Here is a 26710-nt window from a genome sequence, read left to right on the forward strand (position 1 = left end):
CCCCTCCGTAGGTTTGCCTCCCATCTCCTCGGTGCTGGTTTCTCTACTTGGTTTGAGGACCAGACAGGGCCTGTGGCTGAGCCACACCCCACAAGAACTTGGGAGAGTGCGCATCTGGCAGAGTGGATGGGTTTGCCTGGTGGGCATGGAATGACCTCCCATTCCCAGGATGGCTGCCCTGAATACAGAGGGAGTTCCGTTAGCAGGGGAGGGCTCATGGGCCCCATCAGAGAATAAAACCACAAGTGAGGAGTGGAGAGGATGAAGATGGAAAGAGGGAAATACAAAAATACTTGGAATGTATCTTGTGTACAGTTCAGAGAGCTTGTAGCAGGGATGTGAGATCAGATTTTCTGAACAGACATTTTACACTTGTAACGGTTTTGAGGAAGGAGTTCGATGAATACACTCACCTTATTTATTGAGCCTGATTTGATACTAAACAATAGAAAGGGAAATGAATCTAGTACTTAATGCAAAATTGATGTACTAACAGATTTGTGTATGCTTGGTTATCAGGAAATTTCTCATAAGCATTACCCAGCATTGTCCCTGGAATATTCTAGAACACACTACCCAACATGGTCCCTGGCATATTTTAGAACACGCTACCCAACATTGTCACTGATATATTCTAGAACACATTACCCAACATTGTCACTGGAATGTTCTAGAACAGCACTTTTCCCACTGTGGCAAAAGGGCAGTTCTTTTTTTATGATTGCCAATTTGTTGTGGACTGGTAATTTGATGGTGTGTCCGTGCCCTGTTGCTGTAAGTTCCTGAGGGCTGACTCTCAGGGGGTCCCGCTCATCATGAACTGCTACCTGTCACCAGCCACACTCGGAGTGATGCCCTTCTGGCTTTTCCGTAAGGAAAAAAGAGCAGAGAATCTCATTCCAGGTCCTGATGCTTACCAGCCACACCCCCTTGGACAAGACACTCAAATTGTATCGATTCACTTCCTTCATGTACATAAGGAAACCCTATTCCTGGCATCACCACCCCCTTGCCTTAATAGGGTTGTGTGAGGGGCGCCTGGGTGGCTCAGTCAGTTGAGCAGCCGACTTCGGCTCACGTCATGACCTCACGGTTCATGGGTTCGAGCCCCACGTCGGGCTATGTGCTGACAGCTCAGAGCCTGGAGCCTGTTTCAGATTCTGTGTCTCCCTCTCTCTCTGCCCCTCCCCTGTTCACGCTCTTGTCTCTGTCTCAAGAATAAATAAACATTTTGTAAAAATTAAAAAAAAAAAAAGGGTTGTGTGAGATTTGATTGAGGTAATGAAAAATCTGTGCAGAGCAGTCCACATTTAAATATTAAATACCATTATTTGCTGTTTCACTTTTAAATCAAGGAGAAAGCCATAGCTTTTTTCTGCCGTAATAATTAAATACCAGCTCTCCTTTTAACAATCCAGGGGTTCCCTTTTTGCAGAAACATGCTGCTTTCTCTCTTCCCCACATGACTGGCAGAGGGTGGCCACAGGGAAGCTCCAGGTGCCTTGTCCCCCAAGAGGGGTCTGGTGTGCAGGCCTGAAGGCTGAGAACTTCCTGCAGGTTTTCCTGGGAAGTCATGGCCCAGAGGGAGGCAGAGTTGGGGGCGTCTGCATCCGGCGTGTGCAGGAAAGGAGGGAAGGAAACCCCACAGTGTGCTGTATTCTCCACCACGGCCCTGGAGAGGAACAGAAGTCAGAGCAGCAGGTGCACGCTGTTGTTAAAAGCAGGAAACCGGAAAGGAATAAGAATGGAAGAAAGAAGCTGTGGACAGGGGCAGGTTTGCATTCTTGTAACACAAGGAAGCGTTGGACCAGACGTTAAATACCGGTGGCTTTCAGGCTATTTGTGGGGTTGGGAAGCAGGCATGTGATGTGGGCACAATGGTAGCTACGATTCAAATGAGCAAACGTCCTACAGACACAATGAGACGCAAAGTGCTTGTTCTGGACCCAGGGGGACTGGCCGTGAGCCGTAGCCTTTCTAAGCATTTACTGGCCAGGTTTGAGGGAGAAAGTAGATGGGAGTGCCCTCCTTCTGGCCTGTTCCCATCTAGCTTTATTACACATTCCCCCAGTGGTGCCCTTTTTTATTGTTACCATAGGTGCTGGAGATGCTGGGTTCAATGGCTTGTCAAAAAAAACCAACTGAAGGGCCTAGGAATCTTCTGGAGTGACTTTAGATACTAAATATATTAGGAAAAAAAGAAGTCCGTGCATTTTTTGTTGTTGTCTGAGAAGTCTGTTGGCAGCTCGCGCTTTATTTGAAATTAATGGATATTCCTCACGTCTGATTTCTTTAGAATCATGAGCCTTGTGTGAAATACTCATGGGGTGTCTTTCACAGTATCTGCGTGTTTTTCACCTTTGAGTCATGCATACTGTGTGCAAAGTAATATATTTTATTTCGGTCTCTGTATAAGCCTTGCATTAAAATAGTCTGACAGTTCATTTATATAAAAATATGCTCCAAGTATCAAGTGCAAATAGAACGACAATGTTAAGCCTTGCTCTTTTGCTCCGAGCCCTCATAGAGTCAGAGGCTCAGCCTGATTTATTAGAGACACACTGTCCAGTAGAAATAAAATGCGAGTCATGTTAAAAGAAGTTGGTTTTTGTGAAATGAGTTTCAATAATCTGTTTTAGCCCAGCATAGCCAAAATGTTATTCCAACATGGGATGCGTTTCAAAATTATTAATGAGGGCTTCTCCGATGTTTTTCATGCTGATTTTTGGGAAATTGGATATATAATTGTGTGCAGACCGCAGTTCGGTTTGCACCGTGGGAGTGCTTTATTTGCCGGGCTTTTTCATTCGCTCAGTGGTCGACCGCGTGCTCTTTCTGCAACTGGCAAGACAGTGAATATTTTAGGCTCTGCTATTGTCACGTGAAAGTAGTCACGGACAATGCATGGCTGTGTTCCAAGAAAACCGTATTTACAAAAACAGGTGGCAAGCCGGATGTGGCCCGCAGGACGCGGTTTGCCAACCCCTGCCCTAACTAAGTGTATTGTCTTCTCGGACTTTTAATCCTCAGAAGTTCATTTCTGTTTTGGTATGAAGTCTGCTACCAAGATATAGCTATTGTGATGAATTTCATTCAAGAATATTCAGGAAAAACGTGCCAGGAAACAAAGGCCGTGGTTCAATAATAAAAACTTTAGAAGAACCACAGGAACTCCCCACCCCGCCTCCTGAACTTGCCCCTCGCAGGGCGGACGGTGCAGCCTAGTGCTTTGTAGTGCTGGCTTGGGCCCCCCGAGACTGGTTCTGTCTCACAAGAGCTTTGTGACTCTTTGTAAGTTGCCCTCTCTGTGCCTTAGGTGTGTCCCTTAATAGAGTTGCTAAAATTAAAAGCGGGTGCCTGGCAGGCTCAGTCGGTACAGCATGCAACTCTTGATCTTCGGGTTGTGAGTTCGAGTCCCACGTTGGGTGCAGAGAGATTACTTAAAAAATTTTTAAATAGAATCTTAAAGGGCGCCTGGGTGGCCCGGTCGGTTAAGCATCTGACTTCAGTTCACGTCATGATCTCGCGGTTTGTAAGTTCAAGCCCCGCTTCTCTCTCTCTCCCTCTCTCTCGGTCACTCACTCACTTGTGCCCTCTCTCTCAAAAAAATAAATAAGTAAAATTAAATCTTAAAAAAAAAAGCAAAAACAAGCTAACGTTATAAAGTTAGTGTAATGTCTGGCACATGATAAGTTCCTGGTACATGAGCCTTCATTGTTGCTACACGTAGGATTATCACTGTCGTTACCACCACCACCGTCAAGGATTCATCAGTACAGACCAGAACAGGAACACGACAACTTGATCGGCCACCCGCAGGGGATCATAGCAGCTGCTGGCACAGCGTCCCTTTGGACGTGGACTTGTTGACGAGGGGAGGAGCCCCGCCCTCTGGGGACTCGATCGCAGAACCTGCAGAGATTCCGATATTAGAAGTGGTGCCTGTCCCGGTAACTGCTGTTGATGTGGCTCCGTCACCCATTCTTTGGACCTGTTCAATGAAAATACTGGCAGCTGCACTACCTGCCTCACTGGCTGGCGGAGAACAGCATGTGCTACCGTGTATGTGAAGGACTTTGGAAGTTGCAAAGTGCCGTGCAAATGTTAGCTAGTCCCATTTCCTGAAGAGTTGTCTCTCTTTGCCTTGTATCGCACATTTAATTTGGTATCCTGGGCTGGTGTAATTCATAGGGCGGTTGGAAGGACTGAGAGAGTTGCCTGTAGGACGCTTAATTCGTTGGTGGAACCAGGGCCCCTGTTCAGTGAGTAGTAGCTGCTATTTTTATTACTAAATTGGTTTAAGACACAGCCTTTTATCACAACCCATCCCTGAAGACTTCTCTCCGTCCTTTCGACTAGAAATACTATGAAAATGACCCTATTACATAGTGTGATAGATAAACTCCCAAATTTCCATGGTCTAAACACTAGAACGTAGTAGAAAATGGACAGAATTAAGTCACCAGAGTCTTCTGGTCAGTAATTACCTTCTGACTGATGAGAGTGTCAAACCAACAGTGACACTTTATGTAGATGGGAGCTGAGGGAGTCCGGCAGTGTGATGTTGTCTCTGTAACCTTGTTTCCTTAGAGGTGGAGGGTGGGGGCGGGGTTCTAAAGCTCCACGTGGGAGCGGTCACCTTCCAGGTCTCCGAGCGCCTAGCCATCGGCCGTCAGAAGTACAGGAGTGCGTTCGCCATGAGACAGAGGGACTCTGGAGGGCCAGGATAGACGTCCACACCTCCAGGAGACTCGCTCGTGTGGGGACTCTGCTGTTCCCCTTTCTTATTTCCTTTCATTCAGTGAAAGCTGAAGAGAACGCAGCAAAGGTTAGAAACCACCTAAATGTCCTCACTTAGGGAGCTGATGAAATGCTTTCTGGTGGTGATGTTGCTGTATAGCTGTGGAAAGAATGTTGGACACCTGTGTGTCCTAACGGATTTCTTTCTGAAGGGGAGAAAACCAAAATGCCTTTCTTCTTCTTCTTCTTTTTTTTTAAACAAAGTGGGTGTTTACCCATAAGTGCTCATAGGTGTGGATATAATGCACACACAGTTGTATGTTTATGCGTGCATAGAACATACGCAGACACAGACACAGGATTTTCATCGTATGCCTTCTCCATATTTCTGATTTAAAAAAACAAAACCTTTGGGGGCGCCTGGGTGGCTCAGTTGGTTAAGCGCCGGGCTCTTGATTTTCGCTCAGGTTATAATCTCATAGTTCGTGGATTCAAGCTCCATGTCAGGCTCTATGCTGACAGCGTGGAGCCTGCCTGGGATTCTCTCTCTCTGCCTCTCCCCAACTTGAACATATGTGCATGCATGCTTTCTCTGTCTCTCTGTCTCTCTGTCTCTCTGTCTCTCTGTCTCTCTGTCTCTCTCTCTCTCTCTCTTTAGAAAATAAACTAGAAAAAAAACCTTGATGCCTTATTCTGGTATTTAACAACAACTTAATGGAGAAAATGAACCCGCCTTTATCTCCCAATTTATTTTACATCTGTCCTCAAACTATATTGGAAAGTTACTTCATATTTTGGAGCTGAACCATTTCCTATAGAAACACGTTCTGGTTATGTCACGTAAGTAGTTAAAAAACATAACTGGATGTTGAACTGTGTTTTGGGCATGTGCTATAGAAGCGTGTTTTGAGGACGGCTGGGACCTCGTGGCTGGCAGCTTTTAGAGTGCCAAGTAAGCCAACATCAGATTGGATTTTTCTGGGTGCCTGGGTGGCTCAGACGGTTAAGCGTCTGACTCTTGGTTTCAGCTCAAGTCATGATCTCACGGTTTGTGAGTTCCAGCCCCGCATTGGGCCCCATGCTGTCCATGAGGAGCCTGCTTGGGATTCTCTCTGTCCCTCCCTCCCTCGGACCCTCCCCTGCTTGTACTCTCTCTCTCTCTCTCTCAAAATAAATAAACTTAAAAACTTAAAAAAAAGAATGGAGTTTTTTGCTGTTTTCATAAATCTAGTTGGATGGAATTAGTTTTATTAAGGTTTTCTTGCAAACATTCTCTCTTGCAAACAGTGAAAAACCTGACTCCAACCATCTGCCATCCATTTAATTGTAGAGTATGAGAATTGTGACCTGTATTCCGAGGGTAGAAACTCCATCAGCTATACTACTTACGGTGCTTATGTGTAGCTTCTTTTTTGTTTGTTTGTGTATTGTTTGAGAGACAGAGTACGATCAGGGGAGGGGCAGAGAGAGGGAGACACAGAATCCGAAGCAGGCTCCAGACTCAGAGCTGGCAGCACAGAGCCCGACATGGGGCTCGAACTCACAAACATCGAGATCACGACCTGAGCCGAAGTCGGAAGCTCAACCTGCTGAGCCACCTACGCTCACCTGTGTAGCTCCCTTTGCCCCTCGTCTTACAGAGCCCGTTTCCACATTTACTTAAGCCTGCCCGGCCCCAGTCCTTCAGTGAGCTTGGGTCATGGATTTGTAATACATCTAGATTCTTTTGTGACAGGACGCATTATTTCCTGGGGTCCTCCAAGCTTCACTCCTGTGCTTACAATTCTCTGGATGTGGGCAAGTGTATCACGTCGTGTATCTACCATTACAGTATCATACAGAATAGTTTCACCCACCCAAAATTTCACCTGTGCTTTATTCATCCCTCCCTGCCGAGCCCCCGGTGACCCCTGGAGTTTATACTCTCTCTATAGCTTTGCCTTATTCAGAATGCCATATAATTGGAATCAAATCGTACATACGTATGCTCATTTCAGATCGCTTTCATCTAGCACAGACTATTTAAGGTTCCTCTGTGTCATGGGGGAGAACTTGATAGCTCCTTTTTATAAATCTCTGAATAATATCCATTGTATGGATAAATGGACAGTTTATTTGTCCTTTCACCGACGGAAGGACATCTCGATTGCTTCTAGGTTTTGACAGTTATGAATAAAGCTGTTACAAACAGTCACTTGCAGCTTTTTGTGTGTTCGGTTCGTTGGCTGAATCCTTGAGAGAATGATTGCCAGATAATTTTTAAGACTGTGTTTAACTTTGTGAGAAACTGTCTTCCGAATTGGCTGTATGATTTTGCATCCAACCAGCTACGAATTAGCATTCTTGTTGTTCCACATCTTCGCCATCGTTGGGTCGGCTTTCTGGATTTAATCGTTCTAACAGGTGTGTGGTGCTATCTCGCTATTTTAATTTGCAATTTCCCGAAACAACTGCTGTTGACTATCTTTCCATATGCTTATTAGCCATGTCTATGTCTCCTTTGATGGTGTGTCCAGGTCTTTCCCTAATTTTTAAGTTGGACTGTTTTTTTTTTCATATTGTTCACTGCTAAGTGTCCTTCTATATGCTGGATACATTATTCTTTCAAATAAGTATTTCAAAAATAGTTTCCCACTGTGTTGGTTGTCTTCCCGTTATCTTAACAAATGTCTTTCAGAGAGAAGTTAATTTTAAGGAAATCCAACTGTCCGTTTTTCCTTTTATGTACTGTCTTCTGATAATATTTCTATGTCCTTGCTGAATAAGTACATTGGAAACTGCTATAAACAGAACCACAGTTTTATGTATGTACGTGTGTGTGTTTATGTTAGAGAGAGAGACAGAGTGCGAGTGTGGGCAGAGAGACTGGGAGACAGAGGATCCGAAACAGGGTCCAGTCTCCGCACTGACAGCAGAGAGTCCGATATGAGGCTTGAACTCAGGAACCACAAGATCATGACCTGAGCCGAAGTCAGACACTTAACTGATTGAGCCACCCGGGCACCCCCATAATTTAATTTACGCAGTACAGTAGTATAAGTGTATACGTATCTTATGTCCCGTCCAATTTAGTTATGAATTCATAAAATTCAGCTCCTCCCTTGAAAGAATGCATCACCAAATGGGGACTTCACACAGATATGTCTAATGGACGTGCAGAAATGCATGACGTGGAAAAGTGCATGGTCAAGGTCACATCCTAAGACAAGTTTCACGTGTGCCACCAAGGAAAGGGAGGTGACAGATGTTGGCAGATGCACTAGGAACAGATTTCTTTATTGAGGGGGCTATGTTTGAGAGACCCCTCAAAGGTCCATGAAACTCAACAGTGGGAGACAACAGAACATTCTGGTGGTGGGGCTGGCTCCAGCTGACTGCATGGAAGACTGGAGCTGTATTGTGGGCCCTTGAATGTGAAATGGAAGGTTTGTCTCAGTTTGGTATGTGCTGGCTAAAGCTATGGCTTAGGAGGATTGTGTGTGTGTGTGTGTGTGTGTGTGTGTGTGTGTGTGTGTGTGTGTGTGTTACTTCTAGTTTGGTATGTGCTGGCTAAAGCTATGGCTTAGGAGGATTGTGTGTGTGTGTGTGTGTGTGTGTGTGTGTGTGTGTGTGTGTGTGTTACTTGTTCTAGTTTGGTATGTGCTGGCTAAAGCTATGGCTTAGGAGGATTGTGTGTGTGTGTGTGTGTGTGTGTGTGTGTGTGTGTGTGTGTGTGTGTTACTTGTTCTAGCTCCTCTCCTGTTGAGTAGTTGGCGTTTGCATGGATCTGAGGTGAACACAGCAGCTTCCCGCTGTCGTGGTTTGGCTTTTCCTGCTCAGGGTGGTGACTGCGCTTCAGTAATGTGAAGGCTGTGCCTGGTGAGGGAGAACTTTCCACGCTTTATACAATGACCTCCAGGACTGACTCGCAGCCTTAGCCAGTCACGTGACCGAGTTGCTGCCTGTTCCTCACCTGGGAGGGGGGCTGCGTCTTTTCCTGGGAGAATTTGGTTTCTGCCTCTTGGCTCAAAATGTGAAAATTAGCAAGTGGCAACAACTGTGTAAAATGTTTCACAGCCCAGGGTGAAATGACAGAGGTAATTACGGACAAAGAAGTTTTGTCGCTGGTTTAATTGGCTTTTGTTTATTGCCTGTTCAAGGTCAGGAAGATTATATAGGCTGCTTTAGTAACCATGCTTTTGAAAACTCTTCAAAGCACGATAAACTTCTGTTCAATATTTATTAACTGCTTTTGGGAGTCTGATGTAGCGAACACAGCGAATAAAGATTGAGAGGCGTGGCATCTTTTTAAATTATTTTTATTTATTTATTTTTTTGGTTAATGAGTAAGGTGGACAAGAGCCCTATTGTAAGACTTTCTCAGTCATTATAGGGGTGGGAATGATGTGTTTTTAGTGTAACATAATCGACCTAGCAAGCTTTTCTGCAATCTCTGATTTTCTAAAGTTGAAGAAGGGTTATTGGAGGTAGGATTTGTTTGTTTTAATTTAAAGAAAAATCTTGTTTAATGTTTTTATTTATTTTTGAGAGAGAGAGAGAGAGAGAAACCGAGCTTGAGTAGGGGAGGGGCAGAGAGAGAGGGAGACACAGAATCTGAAGCAGGCTCCAGGCTCTGAGTTGACCGCAGAGAGCCGGATGCAGGGCTCAAACTTGTGAGCAAAGACAAGGTCAGGATCCATTAAAAAAATATGAGAAAAAGTAGAACTCTTTAATTTTAGAATATTATACTACTCACTTGGAGAAACAGTCTACCAGAAGGGGTGGGAGATTAACTCCTATAAGATAGAAAGCAAAAAAATTTTTTTCTATTAAGCTGCTAACAGCAGTAAGGCACTTGTTGGTATGACGCTCAGATCTTGTCTGATTTTTCTGTGCTCCGAGGACCTAGATCGTTGGGCCTAGGGCTCTCCGCCATGTTGCATTCTAAGCAGATTGGAGCCAAAGCGAGGCCTGCATTGGTTGAGTCCAGGGAGGGACAGGTGCATTGCATGATGTTACCTGTATGGTTGCCCTCAGTCTATGGAAAGTTGTTTGTTTTTTTAATGTTTGTTTATTTTTGAGAGAGAGTGGGGGAGAGGAGCAGAGAGAGTGAGAATGTGAAACAGGCTCCAGGCTCCAAGCTGTCATCACAGGGCTTGAACTCCCTAACTGTGAGATCATGACCTGAGCCAAAGTCCGATGCTTAACCAACTTAGCCACCCAGACGGCCCTGGAAGGTCCTTAATAAATACATTTGACGGATTAAGAAATAATGTCCGCTTTTACCTAATCTTCAAGACATTATGACCCTGTCAAGTGGTTAGTTATTAATACCTTGAGTAATTTAAGTATTTCCAAAATAGGGAGGGAAGGGCTCATTCTAGAAATAAATTGTAGCCAGTGTTCAGAGGCATCCACACGAGTTACCTAGTTGTATTTGGTATTTGTCATTAAAGCAAAAGTCGTCATTATGAAGTACGTTATCCCAGGTGGGCCTGTTCCATGGGGTGTAGCTCAGTGCATTCCGAGTGTGTCTGTGCACTGTTGTGTACCGACTCTTCTGGAACATCCGGCCGTGGCAGGTACCCAGGGAAGAAGAAACGCAAGTGTAGGTGTAACCGTGAGGGGGTCAGAGAACACTGCACGGTCTGTTCGTCATCTGAGGCTCTTAAGGATGTCATCAGCCTCTCACCACCTGTGTTAATGGGACCACAGTGACCAAAGATGGATTTGCTCACAGTTTGCCATTTCACTTTCCGAAATTTTCTCTGTTCACTAGCCATGTCGATATATGCGGCTGAACTCACAGCGTGGTGAACCGGTTTCTGATCTACGTTCCCCTTGAAGCTGTGATGATTGCATCATCTGTATTTAGACCAAGTCAGCACCTGCAGGGTGGTCCCTGAGGCCTCTCCTAATGCTGACGTCCTCAGATGTCTCTGTATTCCCAGAAGATGGGATGCTCCTGGGATGTAGGGCACATTTTCTGCTTAGACTCCATCCTCCTCTTTTCCCTGAAGAAGTTTGCAGCTTATTCCTTTGAGAATTGTACCCTATGAAAATACGCCTCCGATTTTATAACACTTCGGTAGGAAAATGATGTGTACAAGTTTTTTGTTGTCGTTTTTAAGATCCTCTTTTTAAGCAATCTCCGTATCCATTGTGGGGCTTGAACTCCCAGCCCCGAGATCGGGAGTCGCAAGCTCGGGGCGCCTGGGTGGCTCAGTCGGTTAAGCGTCTGGCTTCAGCTCAGGTCATGATCTCACAGTTTGTGGGTTCAAGCCCTGCTTCGGGCTCCATGCTGACAGCTCAGAGCCTGGAGCCTGCTTCCGATTCTGTCTCCCTCTCTCTCTGCCCTTCCCATGCTCATCTTCTGTCTCTCTATCTCTCTCTCAATAATAAATAAACATTTTTTTTTTTTTAAAGGCATCGTAAGCTCTGTGGACCAAACCAGGCAGGTGTCCCTGTTGTGTACAATTTTGATTCATATACTAGTTTTTGGGAATGCTAAGCTCTTTGAGACTTAATTTTCTAACTCTTTGATTTAAGGAAGTATTAAAACGAGCTTGACCAGGTCATGGAGACTTGCTCACTGTAGTTTCCTCATCTACAAAATAGAATCCTCTACCCTTCTAACCACCCCGTCCCCCCAGTAGAGAAGTATCTTCTCCCTGAAGTACCAGCCGGCCCCCGCCAAACTCCCTGGGCCCGTGGGTGGCAGGCCAGGTTCCCACTCTGCCTGACTTCTCAGGGCTCCTCTGCTGGTTTCTGAGAGATCTCTCGAATGCAGAGAAACACTAGGCCTTTGAGGATGCACCGATCATGAACTCACTGTATTTTCTGCGGTAAGCACAGACTGAGTGTCCTTGAACTACAGACAGGCAGCTATTTCCAAGTCTGCTTTCATACTTCTTAGGATCTTTATGCAATATTTACAAAATTATGAAGGGCGAGGTAATGTTCAGGGTAATCAGATGCATTAACTTATAAATGCATTTATTTCTGGCTCCAGTTGTGAAGCGTCTCCCCTGCCCTGGGTCCCTGTTTATCAGCACCTCGCTTGCCCTTTATTTCGATCTGAAGCTGCAGAAGGTCAGGCTTCCTTGTAATTGGATTTAGGGGAGGTCTTACTTAGCACGCTCTGCTATCAGTCATTTGTTTTGTCTAGGAATTCTGAAATCTTATTTTTTAAGATTGTAGGGGCCAAAAATTTTTCTGATTTTTTTTTTTTTTTTTTTTTTTTTTTAAATAATTGAACCACCTGAAACTAAATACATTCGATCCTGTCTCGGGTTTTTTTGTATATTCGTGGATAAGTGCAACCATCACCGCCGTGTTAGAACTTTTCCATCACCTCACAAGGAAACCTCCTACCATTGGCTATCCCCTCCCTCTGCTCCCCCTGCCCACCCCCCGCCCCCACCGTTTCCACCAGCCCTAAACACCCTCTATTCTGTCTCTGCAGAGTTACCTTTCTGGACATGTCACATGAATGGAATCCAATAATGTGCACATGGTCTCTTGTGACTGGCTTCTTCCACTTAGTAGAAAGTTCTAATGGTTCATATAGCCCGTATTGGGGCTTCATTCCTTTTTATGGCCAAATGATATGCCATTGTGTGAATAGATGTACTATATTGTGTTTATCCATTCACAAACTTGGGGTTTGTTTTAATATTTTTTTTAAGTAATCTACACCCTACGTGGGGCTCAAATTCACAACCCTAAGATCAAGAGTCGCATGCTGTACCAACTGAGCCAGCCAAGCACCCTTATCCATTCATTTGTTGATGGACATTTAGGTTGTTTCTACTTTAAAGTATCCTTCCAGTAGCTTCGCACTTGGGTCTCCCTGTTTCTCTTTCCCTTCTTTGCTCTATTCCATGCAGGACTTCTAGATTCTACTCGATATCTGGGTTTTTACCTTGTAAAAAAATATATATACTATTCATTAAATATCTTCAAAAACCTATAGCCATGTAGAAAAATAGTCATATTGTATATATGTGGCTATTTCCTTCTTTCAGTGCAGCCCAACTTTTTCATTCTCTCTTTTCTCAGCAGTCTTTCTTCCCGGCACCCATAAGCCCCCTACTAGGTAACGAGCTAGCATGTGTCTTCCTGTGCTCTTCTGCATGTGTGGTATCTAGACTTAGGCAGGAATACCTCAGAGATACTGCAGGTTTGGTTCCAGACCACCGCAGTCAAGTGAACGTCACAAAAACCGAACCAAATGAATTTTTTGGTGTCCCACTGCATAGAAAACTTAGGTTTATACTATACTGTAGTCTATTGAGTGTGCAATAAAGAAAAGGAAAATAGACAAATGGGGGGGGGAGTGTATTTATCTTAATTTAAAAATGCCTTATTGCTAAAAAAGAAAAAAATGCAAAGCATCATCTGAGCTCGGAGCAAGTCATAATCATCGCAACGAAAAAGTTTGAAATATCGCAAGAATTCCCAAAACGGGCCACAGAGACAAAGTGAGCAAATACTATTGGAAAAAGGGTGCCGACAGATTTGATACAGCTTTGCCACAAGCCTTCAATTTGTTTTCAAAAAAAACACAACACAACACAGTACCTGTGAAGCAGGATAAAGTGAGGTGTGCCTGCGTAATCGTGGGCACCTAATAAATAGGGGTTTTGGTTTTTTTGGTTTTGGGTTGTTTTTTGTTGTGGTGGTGAGGTCATCGTATACATACTTCTCCGCATCGCTTCTCAACCTTGCAAAAAGGACGGAGAGTCAACTGGTACATCTGTCATTGGGTCTCGTATCTAATGGCTGCATAATATTTCGTGATGTGCACGAAACATACTTGGCGATCCGTCTGGTCTTGTTTCCGGTTTTGCCACTGCCCGCGAAGGGATCCTTCTACACCTGGGTCTGACCGCATTCATCTCATGCTCTAAGCCTCCACTGGCCCCTTATCTTAAAAACCATTGTCATCGACGTTGGACGCAGGAAGCACAGCAGCCCAGCTCCACTGCGCCCCCCTCTGTCCCAGCCTGCCTACTGGCCATGCCGGCTTCTCTTTCTGCCTCTTAGCTATGGTTCTGCCTCCTGTGAGGACCGCCCCTTCCCCTGCAGGGGTGAATGACTAGAAGCTGTCTGAGCCCAAACTCCGGGTCAGACCTGGGTTCCAATTGTGTGCCACCTGTAGCCCCTCATGCTTTTCTTTCCTCTGTGTTCCCAAGGAACTTAATTTCAATTTTTGATATGGTTTCATATTAAGCTTTCTATTTTATGAGGAGTTGAGGATTGGCATACATAGCACCCTTCCAAGTTTAAGGGTCCTGGGAAGCAGAATCCAGGCCCTATGAGGCTATGTGTGTGTGGACAGGGGCCTAAGGGAAGTCTCTGTAACTTCCTCTCAATTGCTATGAACCTAAAAGTGCTTCTTTTTGTTTTTGTTTTTTTTTAACATTCATTTATTTTTGAAAGAGAGAGAGAGCTGGGGAGGGGCAGAGAGAGGGGGGGACAGAGGATCTGAAGCAGGCTCTGCTGACAGCAGTGAGCCCCGTGTGGGGCTTGAACTCACGAACTGTGAGATCATGACCTGAGCCAAACTCAGACACTCACCCAACGGAGCAAGCCAGGCACCCCCTAGAACTGCTTTTTTAAAAATTAAATGATAGTTTTCGAACAGAGAGGGGGGGCCAACCATAAGAGACTCTTAACTACAGAGAACAAACTGAGGGTCGATGGGGGGGATGCGGGAGAGAGAGGAGAAGGGGGGATGGGCATTGTGGAGGGCATTTGTTGGGATGAGCACTGGGTGTTGTATGTAAGCGATGAATCATGGGAATCTACCCCCGAAACCAAGAACACACTGTATACGTTGTATGTTAGCCGACTTGACGTAAGTTATATTTAAAACACAATAAGAAAAAAATAATAAAATTAAATGTTTAACAACAGTTACGGAGACAGTGAGAAGATTAGTGTATGCCCGGGGTTTGGGAGGGGTAGAGATGAGTAGGTGAAGCACAGAGGACTTACAGGGCAGAGAAACTATTCTGCATCATCCTCTAATGGTGGGTGTATGTCCTTACACATCAAAACCCTTCGAATGCACAAGACTAAGCCCTGTGATGTAAACTGGGGACCCTAGCTGGTGATGAGGTGTCAGTGCGGATTCATCAGCTGTAACAAATGCACCACTGTGGTGGGGGATGTTGATTAAAGGGAAAAATAAATCATCTAGCCCCACTTTTTTTTTTTTTTTTAATCTTCCTCCAGCGTGATTCATGGAACCATGCACATAACAGGTGTTTAAAGACCAGCTGGTTTCCTGCTTTATAGCTGTTCCTTCCAAAGCCCATGTTATGGGTTGCCATCCAAACTTCCCCGTTTCGTACTTTGCAGGCAGTCTCTGTCAGCAAGGACTCTGGTTCTGGGAAATTAGTTACCAGCAAAGACCAATGTGCACTGGTGAAGTTTTGAAAGGCACATGCCTTTAAGTTGTGATTTGTCCAGCCCCCCAGCTGTGTCATCTTTGAGCATTAAATTCCCCGGGGAAGGAAGCTGAAACTAAAAAGAGAACCAGTGGAAATACAGGCTTACCCCCTCCTCGCGATTGCTGTGTGGGTTGCCCGTGGCGACAATCTGCCTGTGGGTCCCCCCTTTCCTGGTTAAATTACGAGGAAAGGGGCAGAAACACAATCGCGCTGGGAGCCTGGAAAGAGTGGCCGCTCCTGGTGGCTCCCTCCCTCCCTGGGCTGTATGAAATCCTACAACCACACCACACTAATTAGCCCCAGAATGGAAGGGGTTGTCATGGCGACCGAGCACTTTTTAAAGCACAGGAATGGTGTTCATTATTGTTCAGTGTCTTTAGCTGTGGCGGAAAGGTCAGTGTGGCAGTCGGTTTCCATATGAATTTTGGCCCGAGAGCCAAGCTGAAGGTGGAATGTTCCTCGGAGAGGCTGAAGATGGTGAGTGTGGCCGAACTTTCTGGATGGGGCGTCACTTTTGTGATATTTTTTTAGGACGTTCTAGGAACTGGTGCCGAGCTAAGGAATCGTGTGGACTTTGTTAAATGGGGATGGGAAGACAAGAGGCGAGGAGAAACAGTATGGGTCAGGAGTGGGGAGAGCTTGAGAGAGGGATCGAGAAAAGTCTTTGAGCATCGTGTGATTAAATATTAAATCAGTAGGTGTCTTTGACTACGAATTTAACAAAGTTGACTAAGTCTGATGCATTATTCCGTGCTTTTTAATTTTAGCTCTATGCTAATCTTCGTGCATTGCAACTGCTCAGATTATATTCCCAAATATATATAACAGAAGCATTTTAACCAAATACTTCCAGAACTGTTGCCTCTCTCCATTCTTGTTTTTTTTTTTTTAACGTAACGATAGGTGTAAGAGTAACCAAGGGTAATTTAATTTTGTTTTTGTATTTTTATGTTTTTCTTTTCTAAGAATGTTTAAATAACGAAGACAAAAAACTAGTGAGCCACAATTTTTTGGATGTTTGCCCTAACTTATTGGCTGTACTCGGCCAGAATACTGCTGAGTAAAGACAAGTTGACCACATTGTTTGTAGAAGAAACTAAATTAAATATAAGAGAAGTCAGCCTGCTGGAGATGATGGCAGGCTGTTCCATCAAAAGCCGTAGGGGAGATTTGCAGAACATTCTTCACATTTATTCTTAGCTAGTTTGGGAAGTGTACAGGATAACATGGCTTTAAGCCTAAATTTGTGTTAATGACTGCCTTTATGGGGATCGCAAATTTAAGTCACTTTCTCTTTTTTTTTCTTCTTTCTGCACTTTGTAACAGTATACTTACATTCTCTGGCCCTGGTTTTCAGTCACTTTGTTCACAGTTGTGTAGGATAACAAAATACAAATTAATTAAAGGGGACGGCTGTTTAGACTGAAAAACAAATCACTGCCCAAAAGGCCGTAAGTGGGAAATGGCCTACTTTCGGGCTTTACTCTGAAAGACTATTGTCCTGTCTTCACTGCCAGTTTGTTTGGTAACTTGAGTGGATAGGAGAATACATTTCAGAACATTAAGTCTTGGTCTGATTTTTGTGTTTGGTTTGCATTTTCTGGGATTAATTTACCGAGTGAGCATCGTGTAGAACCCTGAATAAATGGAGTATTTGACTAGATACCGAGAAAATTACAATTCTTTTTCATTTTTGTCTCTTTGGTCCACTGGTGCACTCTCTTTCTCCCCACTCCCCACCCCCAACCTCGCCCACCCCTCCCTCAGCCCCTCACTGGGTCACGATATTCTCTGGCAAAAAAAATCCCTTTCAGTGCCTTGAAAATGAAGTTCAAAACGTAAATAAAGTCACATCTGGATGACACTTTAGGTTCTTTGAAAAGCAGTATGAAACATGGTGGTATGTTTGATGATAGTTAAAACGGAGATTTGCACGTGGATATTAATACCAGGAAGTTATCGGTCTCTGTTAAGATACAGTGGTGTCGTGGTTATATTAAGAAATAGTATTGACCGTATTTATCGATGACAGGATGTGAAGTCTAGGACTTAGAGAATTCAAGGGCAGGGAGTAAGGGCTCGTGGAGGGAGCTGGCAGGATTGACAAGGTGGTGGCCCTTGAAGCCAGGTGATGGGTACCTGGGGGTGGGGTTCACTTTCTAGTCTGTATTTTTGTGCAGGTTTCTGTGTGTGTGTGTGTGTGTGTGTGTGTCTGGATCTGTGTGTGCAAAACGGTGACGGGGTGGCCTCGTTAACGTGTCCCCGTCTCGCACGTTTCAGATGCCAGACCAGTTTGACCAGGCGGTTGTGCTAAACCAGCTGCGATACTCGGGGATGCTGGAGACGGTGAGGATCCGGAAAGCCGGGTATGCGGTCCGAAGGCCCTTCCAGGATTTTTACAAAAGGCAAGGCAGGGCCGAATAGATGCTCTTTCTTTTCTGAGGGGCCAGGAAGAGAGCCGTCGTAGGAAGGTGACGCCGGGCGTGTTTCTGTTGCAGGTATAAAGTGCTGATGAGGAACGTGGCTGTGCCCGAGGACATCCGGGGGAAGTGCACGGCCCTGCTGCAGCTCTACGATTCGTCCAACAGCGAGTGGCAGCTGGGGAAGACCAAGGTGAGGTCGCAGAGAAAGCACGATCATGCCCCCAAACCCCTGAGCACCTGTTCTGTGCCCCTGCTAACCAACCACGTTTTGACTTGGGGGAGATACGCTGCCATACTTCCATCCTCTTGTCCCCCGGACGGTTAATATTTTACCTGAAGTCCTTGGCTTTCTAGGAACTCCGTTTTCTGGAACATCGGCTCCTGAGTGCGTAGGCGTGTGTTTTCATTCAGGCAGTCAGTCGGCCAGTTTTGGCCGATGAGCGGTTCGGTGCCATGAGATGCTAGGCTCTGACTTCCAGGAACGGAGACCCCAGACCCTGGTAACTGTTGATAATTCCGCGGCTGAATGCTGTCCTGACACCCCAGGAGCCGTCGTGCGGGAGACCAGCCGGCAGTCTGAAATCCCATCGGGCTGACACAAATCCGGTCCAGAAAACCAAGAGAAGTCCATTTTCTGAACGTGCTGGTGTGGCTGACGTGGGGCCTTGACCCCTTATTCCAGACAGGAGCTGAACGGCAGGCAGTTGGGCCCCGATGGCAAAAATTAGCCATAAAATCAGCGGTGTGACCTGTTCTCCCTGTATCCGGGAACTGCCAGAAACCTCATTTGCCTTTCTGCTCCTGTTTCCTCACTCTGCTCGTGGGCCCCATCACACGGGGAAGACAGAGATGTGACTCGGGGCGCAGAAAGGCAGGCTGCTGGGGGGTTCGACCTTTGACTGTATGCATGTCGTCAAAGGTAAGATGTGGTCCTCCTGTCTGATCGACCTGACCCGAGAGGCTGTGTAGCACCAGGAAAGTATGTTAAAGTTTCTACTCCTATACGTTGTTTGGTTTTTTTTTTTTTTTTTTATGTTCATTATTTTTTTTTTAATGTTTATTTTTGGGAGAGGGAGAGAGCATGAGCAGGCACAGAGACAGGGAGACGCAGAACCCAAAGCAGGCTCCAGGCTCCAGCTGTCAGCACAGAGCCTGATGCAGGGCTCGAACCCCCAAACGGCGAGATCCTGACCTGAACTGGAGTCGGACGCTTAACCCCCTGAGCCACCCAGGCGCCTCTTAATATTCATTTATTTTTGAGATCGCAAGCGAGGGAGGGGCAGAGAGAGGGAGGGTGAGAATCTCAGTCAGGCTCCCCGTGGGACAGCCACAGAGCCCTGTGCAGGGCTCAAGCCACAAGACCATTAACCAAGCCAAAATCAAGAGTCAGACACCAAACTGACTGAGCCACCCAGGTGCCCCCTGTGACATTCTTTTTAGCCAAAAAATCTTTAAGAAAAGGGAGGGCACCTGGGTGGCTCAGGTGATTAAACTTCCAGCTTGGGCTCCAGTCACGATCTCACAGTTTGTGAGTTTGAGCCCCGCATCGGGCTCTCTGCTCTCAGCACAGAGCCTGCTTCAGAGTCTCTGTTCCCTTCTCTCTCTCTCTCTGCTCCTCCCCCACTTGCGCTGTCTCTCGCTCAAAAATAAATAAACATTGAAAAAAAAAAGGGTGGGAGTGGGGGAAGGAGAACGATTGACTGCCCTGGTCCATTCGGGCTGTTGTAACAAAATACCACTGACTTAAAGAACGGACATTTATTTACCACAACTTCGGAGGCTGGATGTCTGAGAGCAGGGTGCCAGTGAGTTCAGGTTCTGGTGAGGGGCCTCTTCCTGTGTCCGCACATGGAGAGAGCTCTGGCTTCTCGCCCTCTTCTTACTGGGGCACCAATCCCATCATGGGGCCCCACCCTCCCGACCTCATCCAAACCTACTTACTTCCTAGACGTCCTCCCTCCAAATCCCGTCGTGTTGGGGGATGGAGAGGGCACAGACATTCAGTCCATAACCTCAGCGACAAGTCCGGAGGCTTCAACTGGGGACCCTCAGCAAGGGAACGTGTAGGATGGACCTAACTCTTCTACTCTCGAGGAACGTCATCCTTGCCGGGGATTTAAGATCCAAACACCTAACCGGTCAGAGACGGCAGGCAGAGGGATTCTGCTAATTATCTGTTGCCGTGTAACAAACTACCACTAACCCCGTCACTTGAACCACACACGTCCATTATCTCACAGTGCCGTGGGTCCCACGCCCAGGTGTGGCTCAGCTAGGTCCCCGGTCGGGGTCTCCCGGGCTGCATTCCCTTCCGGAGCTCGGGTCCTCTTCTCCGCTCACGTGGGGCCGCAGTCTAGTTACTTGCGGTTGTAGGACTGAGGTCCCTGTTCTTGCTGGCTGCCCCCTAGGGCTGCTCTCGCCTCCTAGAAGCCCCCCACAGTTACCATGTGATCCGTCCAGCGCCCTCTGGCAACATGGCAGCTGACTTCTTCAAGGCCAGCAGGGGAATCTCGCTGTAGTCTCGTCCGAGGGAGTCTTACGTAGTTAACACATTCACAGAAGTGACATCCCATCACCTTTTCCGTATTCTGTTTGCTAGAAGGAAGTCTCAGGAGGTTTCACCCACATTTGCAGGATTAAACAGGGGTATAACTCACTGGGGGTCACCTTAGGATGTGTCCTCACAGGTTTCTAGGCCTCTCTACCTGGAATTCTACTCCTTCCCCGCTCCATCCCACCCATTTAGCTAACCCATCCTTCCAGTCTCAGCTTAGATATGGACTTTGACGTTCTCCATTGAACCCCGCCTGAAAAACACTCCCCCCAAACCAAGTCAAGCTCCCTCCTCTCTACCTCAGTCCCACCGTGACCCTTGACGTGCTCTCGTGCCATCTTGGCATTGCCTGTTGCCTTCTCTACGATCCCCAGTAGAGAATGTAGACTTAATTGTGTGTTTTTCTTCACAGTGCCCTTACTAAGAGCTCAGTCAGTGGTCTGTCAAGTGCTAAAAATCTGTGAGGGATGGAGCGAGGAAATTCCCCATTTAGCCCCCCCGGGGGGAAACTTTCTAGATAAGACGGTTCAAGTGGAGTTCTTGGCAACACAATATGAATCTGCTCTGACAATTTTCAATCACAAACATCCTGCATTCTCGATCAACTGATGTATTCCCCCTGTGCTGCTGCCTTATACAGTGGAGTAACAGCAGAGATCGTGATGTCTCACATAATACCTCTTGGAGCTCTCAAGGACCCGTCCGACTTCACCTACAATTACATTATGAAAAGCAGGCCCAAGCAAGGCTTGGGGCCAGGCATAGCCCAGGGGACGCACAGACACAATGACAGGGGCATTGCCCTCCAGGTTACTGCGTTGCTGGGAGAGAAGACATGCATGTCCAAACGATAAGCCATATGGTATCATCGCCCCTAGGAATAAAGACACAGCTTCTTCAGGAGAGGGCTCCCCGTGGACTGAAGTGCTCAGGGAAGCATTCCAGAGGAGGAGATCTTTAAAGGGAAGTTACATCTTAATTGGCGACACGTTGGAAGTAGAAGTAGGACGGAAGCGTGACCGTTCACAGAAACACTGGGAAGTAAATGTAAACATTAGAGCGTTGCAATTGTGTCCACTAAATAGCTTTGACCTTGACCAGTGCTTGACTTAATTATACACCAGTATGTGTTTTGGTTGTTGTTGCTGCCAGGTCTTTGTATTGAAAGCCTTGAAACTAATGACCATCTGGGTCTTCTGGTAAAGAAATTTCCATCGTACGTGACAGAGGGAAAGTGGGGGACAGTATTGTAGTCAGCAAAGTAAATGTGGCACCAGGTCTGAATTAGTTGGCTTACATAAAACACATTTAGTTCTTGGAAGGCAAGGATTCATATCGGCTGGGGAAGTGTTCATACTAAAGGTGAGAGTCCCGCCTGAACCCCCCGGTGAACAGCCCGTGCGGGGGATTCCCAGGTGTGTCCCCACCGAGAGGCTGAGGGGAGGGTGACCTGGTTTGGATTTCGCTGCCTTGTGATTCTGACACGTTTCAGTTCTCTGACCACTTGGACTACATTGCCAGACCTTTTCCCCTTTATTCCTTGGTAATAGAGCCCGCAAGAGGTATTTTTATAGACATCTTACTAGAATCCTCCTTAGGCTCTCGAGCTATGAGGATAAGGATGAAAAAAAAAAAAGCCACAGGAGCTTGTTCATATATGAGTCGAGTTCAGCTGAGCAGTCCCTGGAGTGGGCACTACCCTTTCCTAAGCCGCTTGACAGGGCCTGGCGAGGGCAGCACGTCTGTTCATAGCAGCCGGGTCGTGCCGACTCCATCTTGGCCGCATCCCAGGAAGGCGGGGACGTGACAGCAGGTCACTACTGCGCCGGGAAAAGTGATGTGACTTTCTGTGTGTCGTTGCAGAAATTCAGACTGGGTGTTCTTTTTAATATTTTTTTTCTTTATATTTATGTATTTTGAGAGAGAGAAAGTGAGCATGAGCGGGAGAGCGGCAGAGAGAGAATCTCAAGCAGGCGCTACGCTGTCGGCCCAGAGCCCGACGTAGGGCTTGACCCCACGAACTGTGAGATCGAGACTTGAGTAGGACGCTTAACCAGTTGAGCCACCCAGGCGCCCGGGGGTGGACGTTCTTAATGAAGCTGAGTTGGGTCTCTAGAAGTAATTTGCTCTATTTGTTTGTCCTTGAGGTTAGTGAAAGAAAGTTTAGAAAAAGATGCGGAAGTAAATTTAGTAGGCAGAGCAGAGAGCTCTTTGTGATGGGCGCGAAACTTAACAGTAAAGCAGGTATTTCTCTGGTTGTAATTCAAACCGAGGCGTTCCGTAGACTTCCGATAAGGTGTGGGACACTCTTTCCTTCATAAAACTTTCTATTTGTTCTGGAACAAATATATTGCTCATTAGAACTGACACTTGTTTCATCATAGCTTCCCCACTACCATACTTCTCCAAGATTTGACTTTCTTACTTTAAAAAAAAATTTTTTGGGGGGCACCTGGGTGGCTCAGTCGGTTGAGCATCCGACTTCGGCTCAGGTCATGATCTCACGGTCCGTGGGTTCGAGCCCCGCGTCGGGCTCTGTGCTGACCGCTCAGAGCCTGGAGCCTGTTTCAGATTCTGTGTCTCCCTCTCTCTCTGCCCCTCCCCCACTTGCACTCTGTCTCTCTCTGTCTCAAAAATAAACATTTAAAAAAAAAATTTTTTTTTAACGTTTATTTATTTTTGAGAGAGAGAGAGACAGAGCACGATCAGGGGAGGGTCAGAGAGAGGAGACACAGAATCTGAAACAGGCTCCAGGCTCTGAGCTGTCAGCACAGCCTGACACGGGGCTCGAACTCACAGACCGTGAGATCATGACCTGAGCCGAAGCCGGACGCTCAACCGACTGAACCAGCCAGGCGCCCCGACTTTCTTACTTTTAAATGCTCATCAAAGCAACAGCATTAGAGGAAGATCTTTCATATTGAAAAAAATAGTCTCAAAGAAGTTAACATCTCAAAGAAGTTAAAATACTTAAAGTCCAGTCTTGATGAAAACTACTTCTAATCCATGGTTTTGATAAACAGATTCCTATTTCTGAAAACTTTTTATTATTAAAAAAAAAATAAGCTGGGGTGCCTGGGTGGCTCAGTTAAGTGTCTGACTTTGACACAGATCATGATCTCACAGTTCATGAGTTCGAGCCCTGAATTGGGCTTGGTGCTGACAGCTCAGAGCCTGAAGCCTGCTTCAGATTCTCTCAGTCTCTCTCTCTCTCTCTCTCTCTCTCTCTCTCTGCCCCTCCCCAACTCATGCTCTGTTTCTCAAAAATAAAAATGTTAAAAATAAATAGATAAGCCTTATACTTGTAGCTTCTGTCCTTTTTTTTTTCTTTTGCCAAAGATGTAGTCTCTTCATGCATCAACTGAGCGTATCATTGCAATTATAGGAAGAGGGTTCCGTGAAACACTTTTCTAGGAGAATTGTTTGTGGTAGAGTTTTGCCAAGTGCTCGGGAATCCAGAGTGGGAGTAAGTAAAGCTTCTGTGAGTCACGTGGTGGTAGGAATCTTTATTTGCTTTTTTGCCCACATGTCAGAAGAGACAGACCAGAGAGTCTGGGGAAATGTGCTATTAAGAAAACATAATGCATCATTATAGGCCAGAATGACTCACCGGCGCATAAATCAAAACATCATGAGAGAGAGTGTCATTTAGCCCCCTGCCCACCGCCACCAAAATGTTTCCACGCTGTTGATAGAGGAGCATAAAAACGTGGCACCTAGTTTTTCTAGGGAATGATTCAGAATTTCTTATGCATGCAGTAATTCTGAAATTACACAATTAGAAGCTACCTTGATTGAGGGAGGGTCTTAATATTTTCACATCTTTTCAAATCGTGGGAATTCTGATACAATCCCAGTAATTAGATACACTTCCCTTATGTCATAAGCGTGGGATTCAGGTGTCTGTTCCCAGATACAGGCCAGCCAATAGCTACGATCTTTGTAGTCTCAATTCTGGTATTCTTGTGATGGCCAAACTGAGACGGGGTGGAAATGGTGCCATTCTAATTTCAAACTCAGTCTTCAATTTTTTTTAAATAAAGCTATTTATTTATTTGTTAAGTTTCTTTCTTTTGAGACAGCTAGTGCGAGCGGAGGAGGGGCAGAGAGATGGGGAGAGAGAATCCCAAGCAGGCTCCGTGCTGCCAGCACAGAGCCCAATGCAGGGCTCGAATCCACGAACCATGAGATCGTGACCTGAGCCAAAGTTGGATGCTTAGCCAACTGAACCACCCAGGCGCCCCTCTTTCCTTTCTTTAACACAGGGTGTCTCTCTAGATTTCTTGTGACTTACACTTAGTGTAGGACTGGTGCTGGTTCATGAACTATTTGTCCCATGATGAGATAAGTGATTATAAACTTTAATGGCAACTTCATAGTCCGTTATGACTACTGAATCTAATAATAACCCCCCAAAATGGGACTTTTCCGTATTTTTGCTTTTTCTTTTTAATAACATATTTTTACTATATTTTACAAATGTCTTAGTACATGACAGAGGGAAAGTTGACAAAACAAAGCAGCCCTTCCCCAAGGGGAGTTGGAGAAGCACTGGAGTTTGAGTTCTAGAATGCACGGCTGTGTGTTTGGAGCAAACTTATGGAGAGAGAAGAAAGCCTTACCTCCCCAAGAGATCTCTGACCCAGAAAGAATCTCCTTTTACCAGCCATGTTCTTTGCTTCTGATGTGTCACTTTCCCTCGGGCAGGTCTTCCTCCGAGAATCCCTGGAGCAAAAACTGGAGAAGCGGCGGGAGGAGGAAGTTACGAGGGCAGCCATGGTGATCCGGGCCCACATCTTGGGCTACTTAGCACGGTAAGGGGAGGGGAGAGGCCATCAAGCGCCAAGAGGAGGGCTTCCATACTATGTGTCCCCGGGCGGGGCAGCCCCTGTCATTTGCTTTCATTTACAGTAGACCTGGATGGAGGTTAGGACCAGGCTATGGAGAGTCTCGGGTCAGTGCTCGTAACTAGCGGCATATGCCAGATGCCCAGTTGGCTTGACCTGGACAGAAAGTAGGAAAGGGGCCTTCTGGTATCTCCATTAGAGCCATGGCAGGAGAGGACAGTGCTGAGATATTTAAATCGTTTACCCAGTTCCTCTGTATCGTGTATGGAAGCTGCGGGCAGTCTGGTTGTTTGGACTTTGCTGTTATCTCATCGCGTCCACAGAGGCCCGCTCTCCAGTGTTTGCCCAGCGAGGCAGCTTCTGGTCTGGTGCACTTGAGTTCTGTCCATCTCTGCGGACCTGAGCGCCACATGAAACCCCATGCCGTGACATTTTCTGAAGGACAAAACCATCCTGCTGTGGCATTTTACCACCCCCTCCCCCTGCCCCCATCATGGGAACAGGAGACCATATCAAATCTCTTTTGGTCCTGTTTACAACCCAACTTCTGCCAAGACCATTCAGAGTCAGCATTAGGGGTTATGGGTTTATTTAGCCAAGACAATGATAGGGTTCTTACTTTAGCTTTGTTTGTTATTATTCTTTTGTTTTTCTTCTGTTTTGTCCAAAGGGGCCTCCTGTTCACTCCCGTCTCTATAATGAGACTTTCCAAATAGGCCCGGTTCTTTTGTCTTGTAGCATTAACGTAAACTCCTCTGGAGAGCTCGGAGCCTCGTTACCTCAACAATTCTGTTGTGCTGCTCTGTGTTCATTTTCAGGAAGCAATACAGAAAGGTCCTTTATTGCGTGGTGACCATACAGAAGAATTACAGAGCGTTCCTTCTGAGGAAGAGATTTTTGCACCTGAAAAAAGCAGCCATAGTTTTGCAGAAGCAACTCCGAGGTCAGATCGCTCGGAGAGTTTACAGACAGCTGCTGGCGGAAAAACGGGAGGAGGAAGAAAAGAGGAAACGGGAGGAAGAGGAACAGAGGAAACGGGAGGAAGAGGAGAGGTATGGTAGCTTTCTTGCTCGGATGAGGAGGGCGCCTTTTGAGTTTTAAAGTCAATATCTATTCTTGCAGCAAGAATTCCCAGTGGATGCTGCAGAACCATCTATTTGAAACATTACCTCTTGGCGGCTTGGGGATAAAATTCCTTGGTAGCATTGACAGCTGACTTCTGTGCGTTCTTACTCATGCACAGAGTGAGTAATTTACCAAAGGATAAGGGTCCCATCCTTCATTCTTTTTAAGTTGTCTTGAGCAAAGCATTTTTTTTAAAAAGTTGGCTCTCTCTGAAAAGTGCTTCTAGGATGTTTTCTCTGCTTCGGTTTATTTTCACATTTTTTTTTTTTTTTTTTTTTTTTTTTTACTGTTTTTAGAGAAAGAGAGAGGGCTCGAAGAGAAGCTGAGCTCCGCGCCCAACAGGTAAAGAGTGCCACGACCACGCGGCCTCTCGTCTACCCGTTTCCTTCCCGCGTCAAACACTCTGAATCAAGAATTTGAAGCTAAAATAAAGTATAAAGCTACAAGAAGAATTTTAAAGGAGATCTTTATGATGCAACCCATTACAACCGACTATAAAGACTGTATTAGTTTGCTAGTCCTGCCATAACAAAATACCACAGCCTATGTGGATTCGACAACAGATATGGTTGTTTCACGATC

General features: G+C 46.0%; 1 protein-coding gene across 1 annotated transcript in view; it reads left to right on the forward strand.

Annotated features, from left to right (window-relative positions):
- MYO10 (myosin X) overlaps window positions 1–26710 on the forward strand; it is a 228834-nt gene that overhangs the window by 169179 nt on the left and 32945 nt on the right. The window contains exons 20-24 of the mRNA XM_042997350.1: window positions 17460–17584; window positions 17678–17792; window positions 24864–24970; window positions 25822–26055; window positions 26425–26470. Of these exons, the coding sequence (XP_042853284.1) occupies window positions 17460–17584; window positions 17678–17792; window positions 24864–24970; window positions 25822–26055; window positions 26425–26470 (627 nt within the window). The remainder of the gene's footprint in view (window positions 1–17459; window positions 17585–17677; window positions 17793–24863; window positions 24971–25821; window positions 26056–26424; window positions 26471–26710) is intronic.

The sequence above is a fragment of the Panthera tigris genome, chromosome A1 (genome assembly GCF_018350195.1).
Source record: "Panthera tigris isolate Pti1 chromosome A1, P.tigris_Pti1_mat1.1, whole genome shotgun sequence".
Taxonomy (NCBI): Eukaryota; Metazoa; Chordata; class Mammalia; order Carnivora; family Felidae; genus Panthera; species Panthera tigris.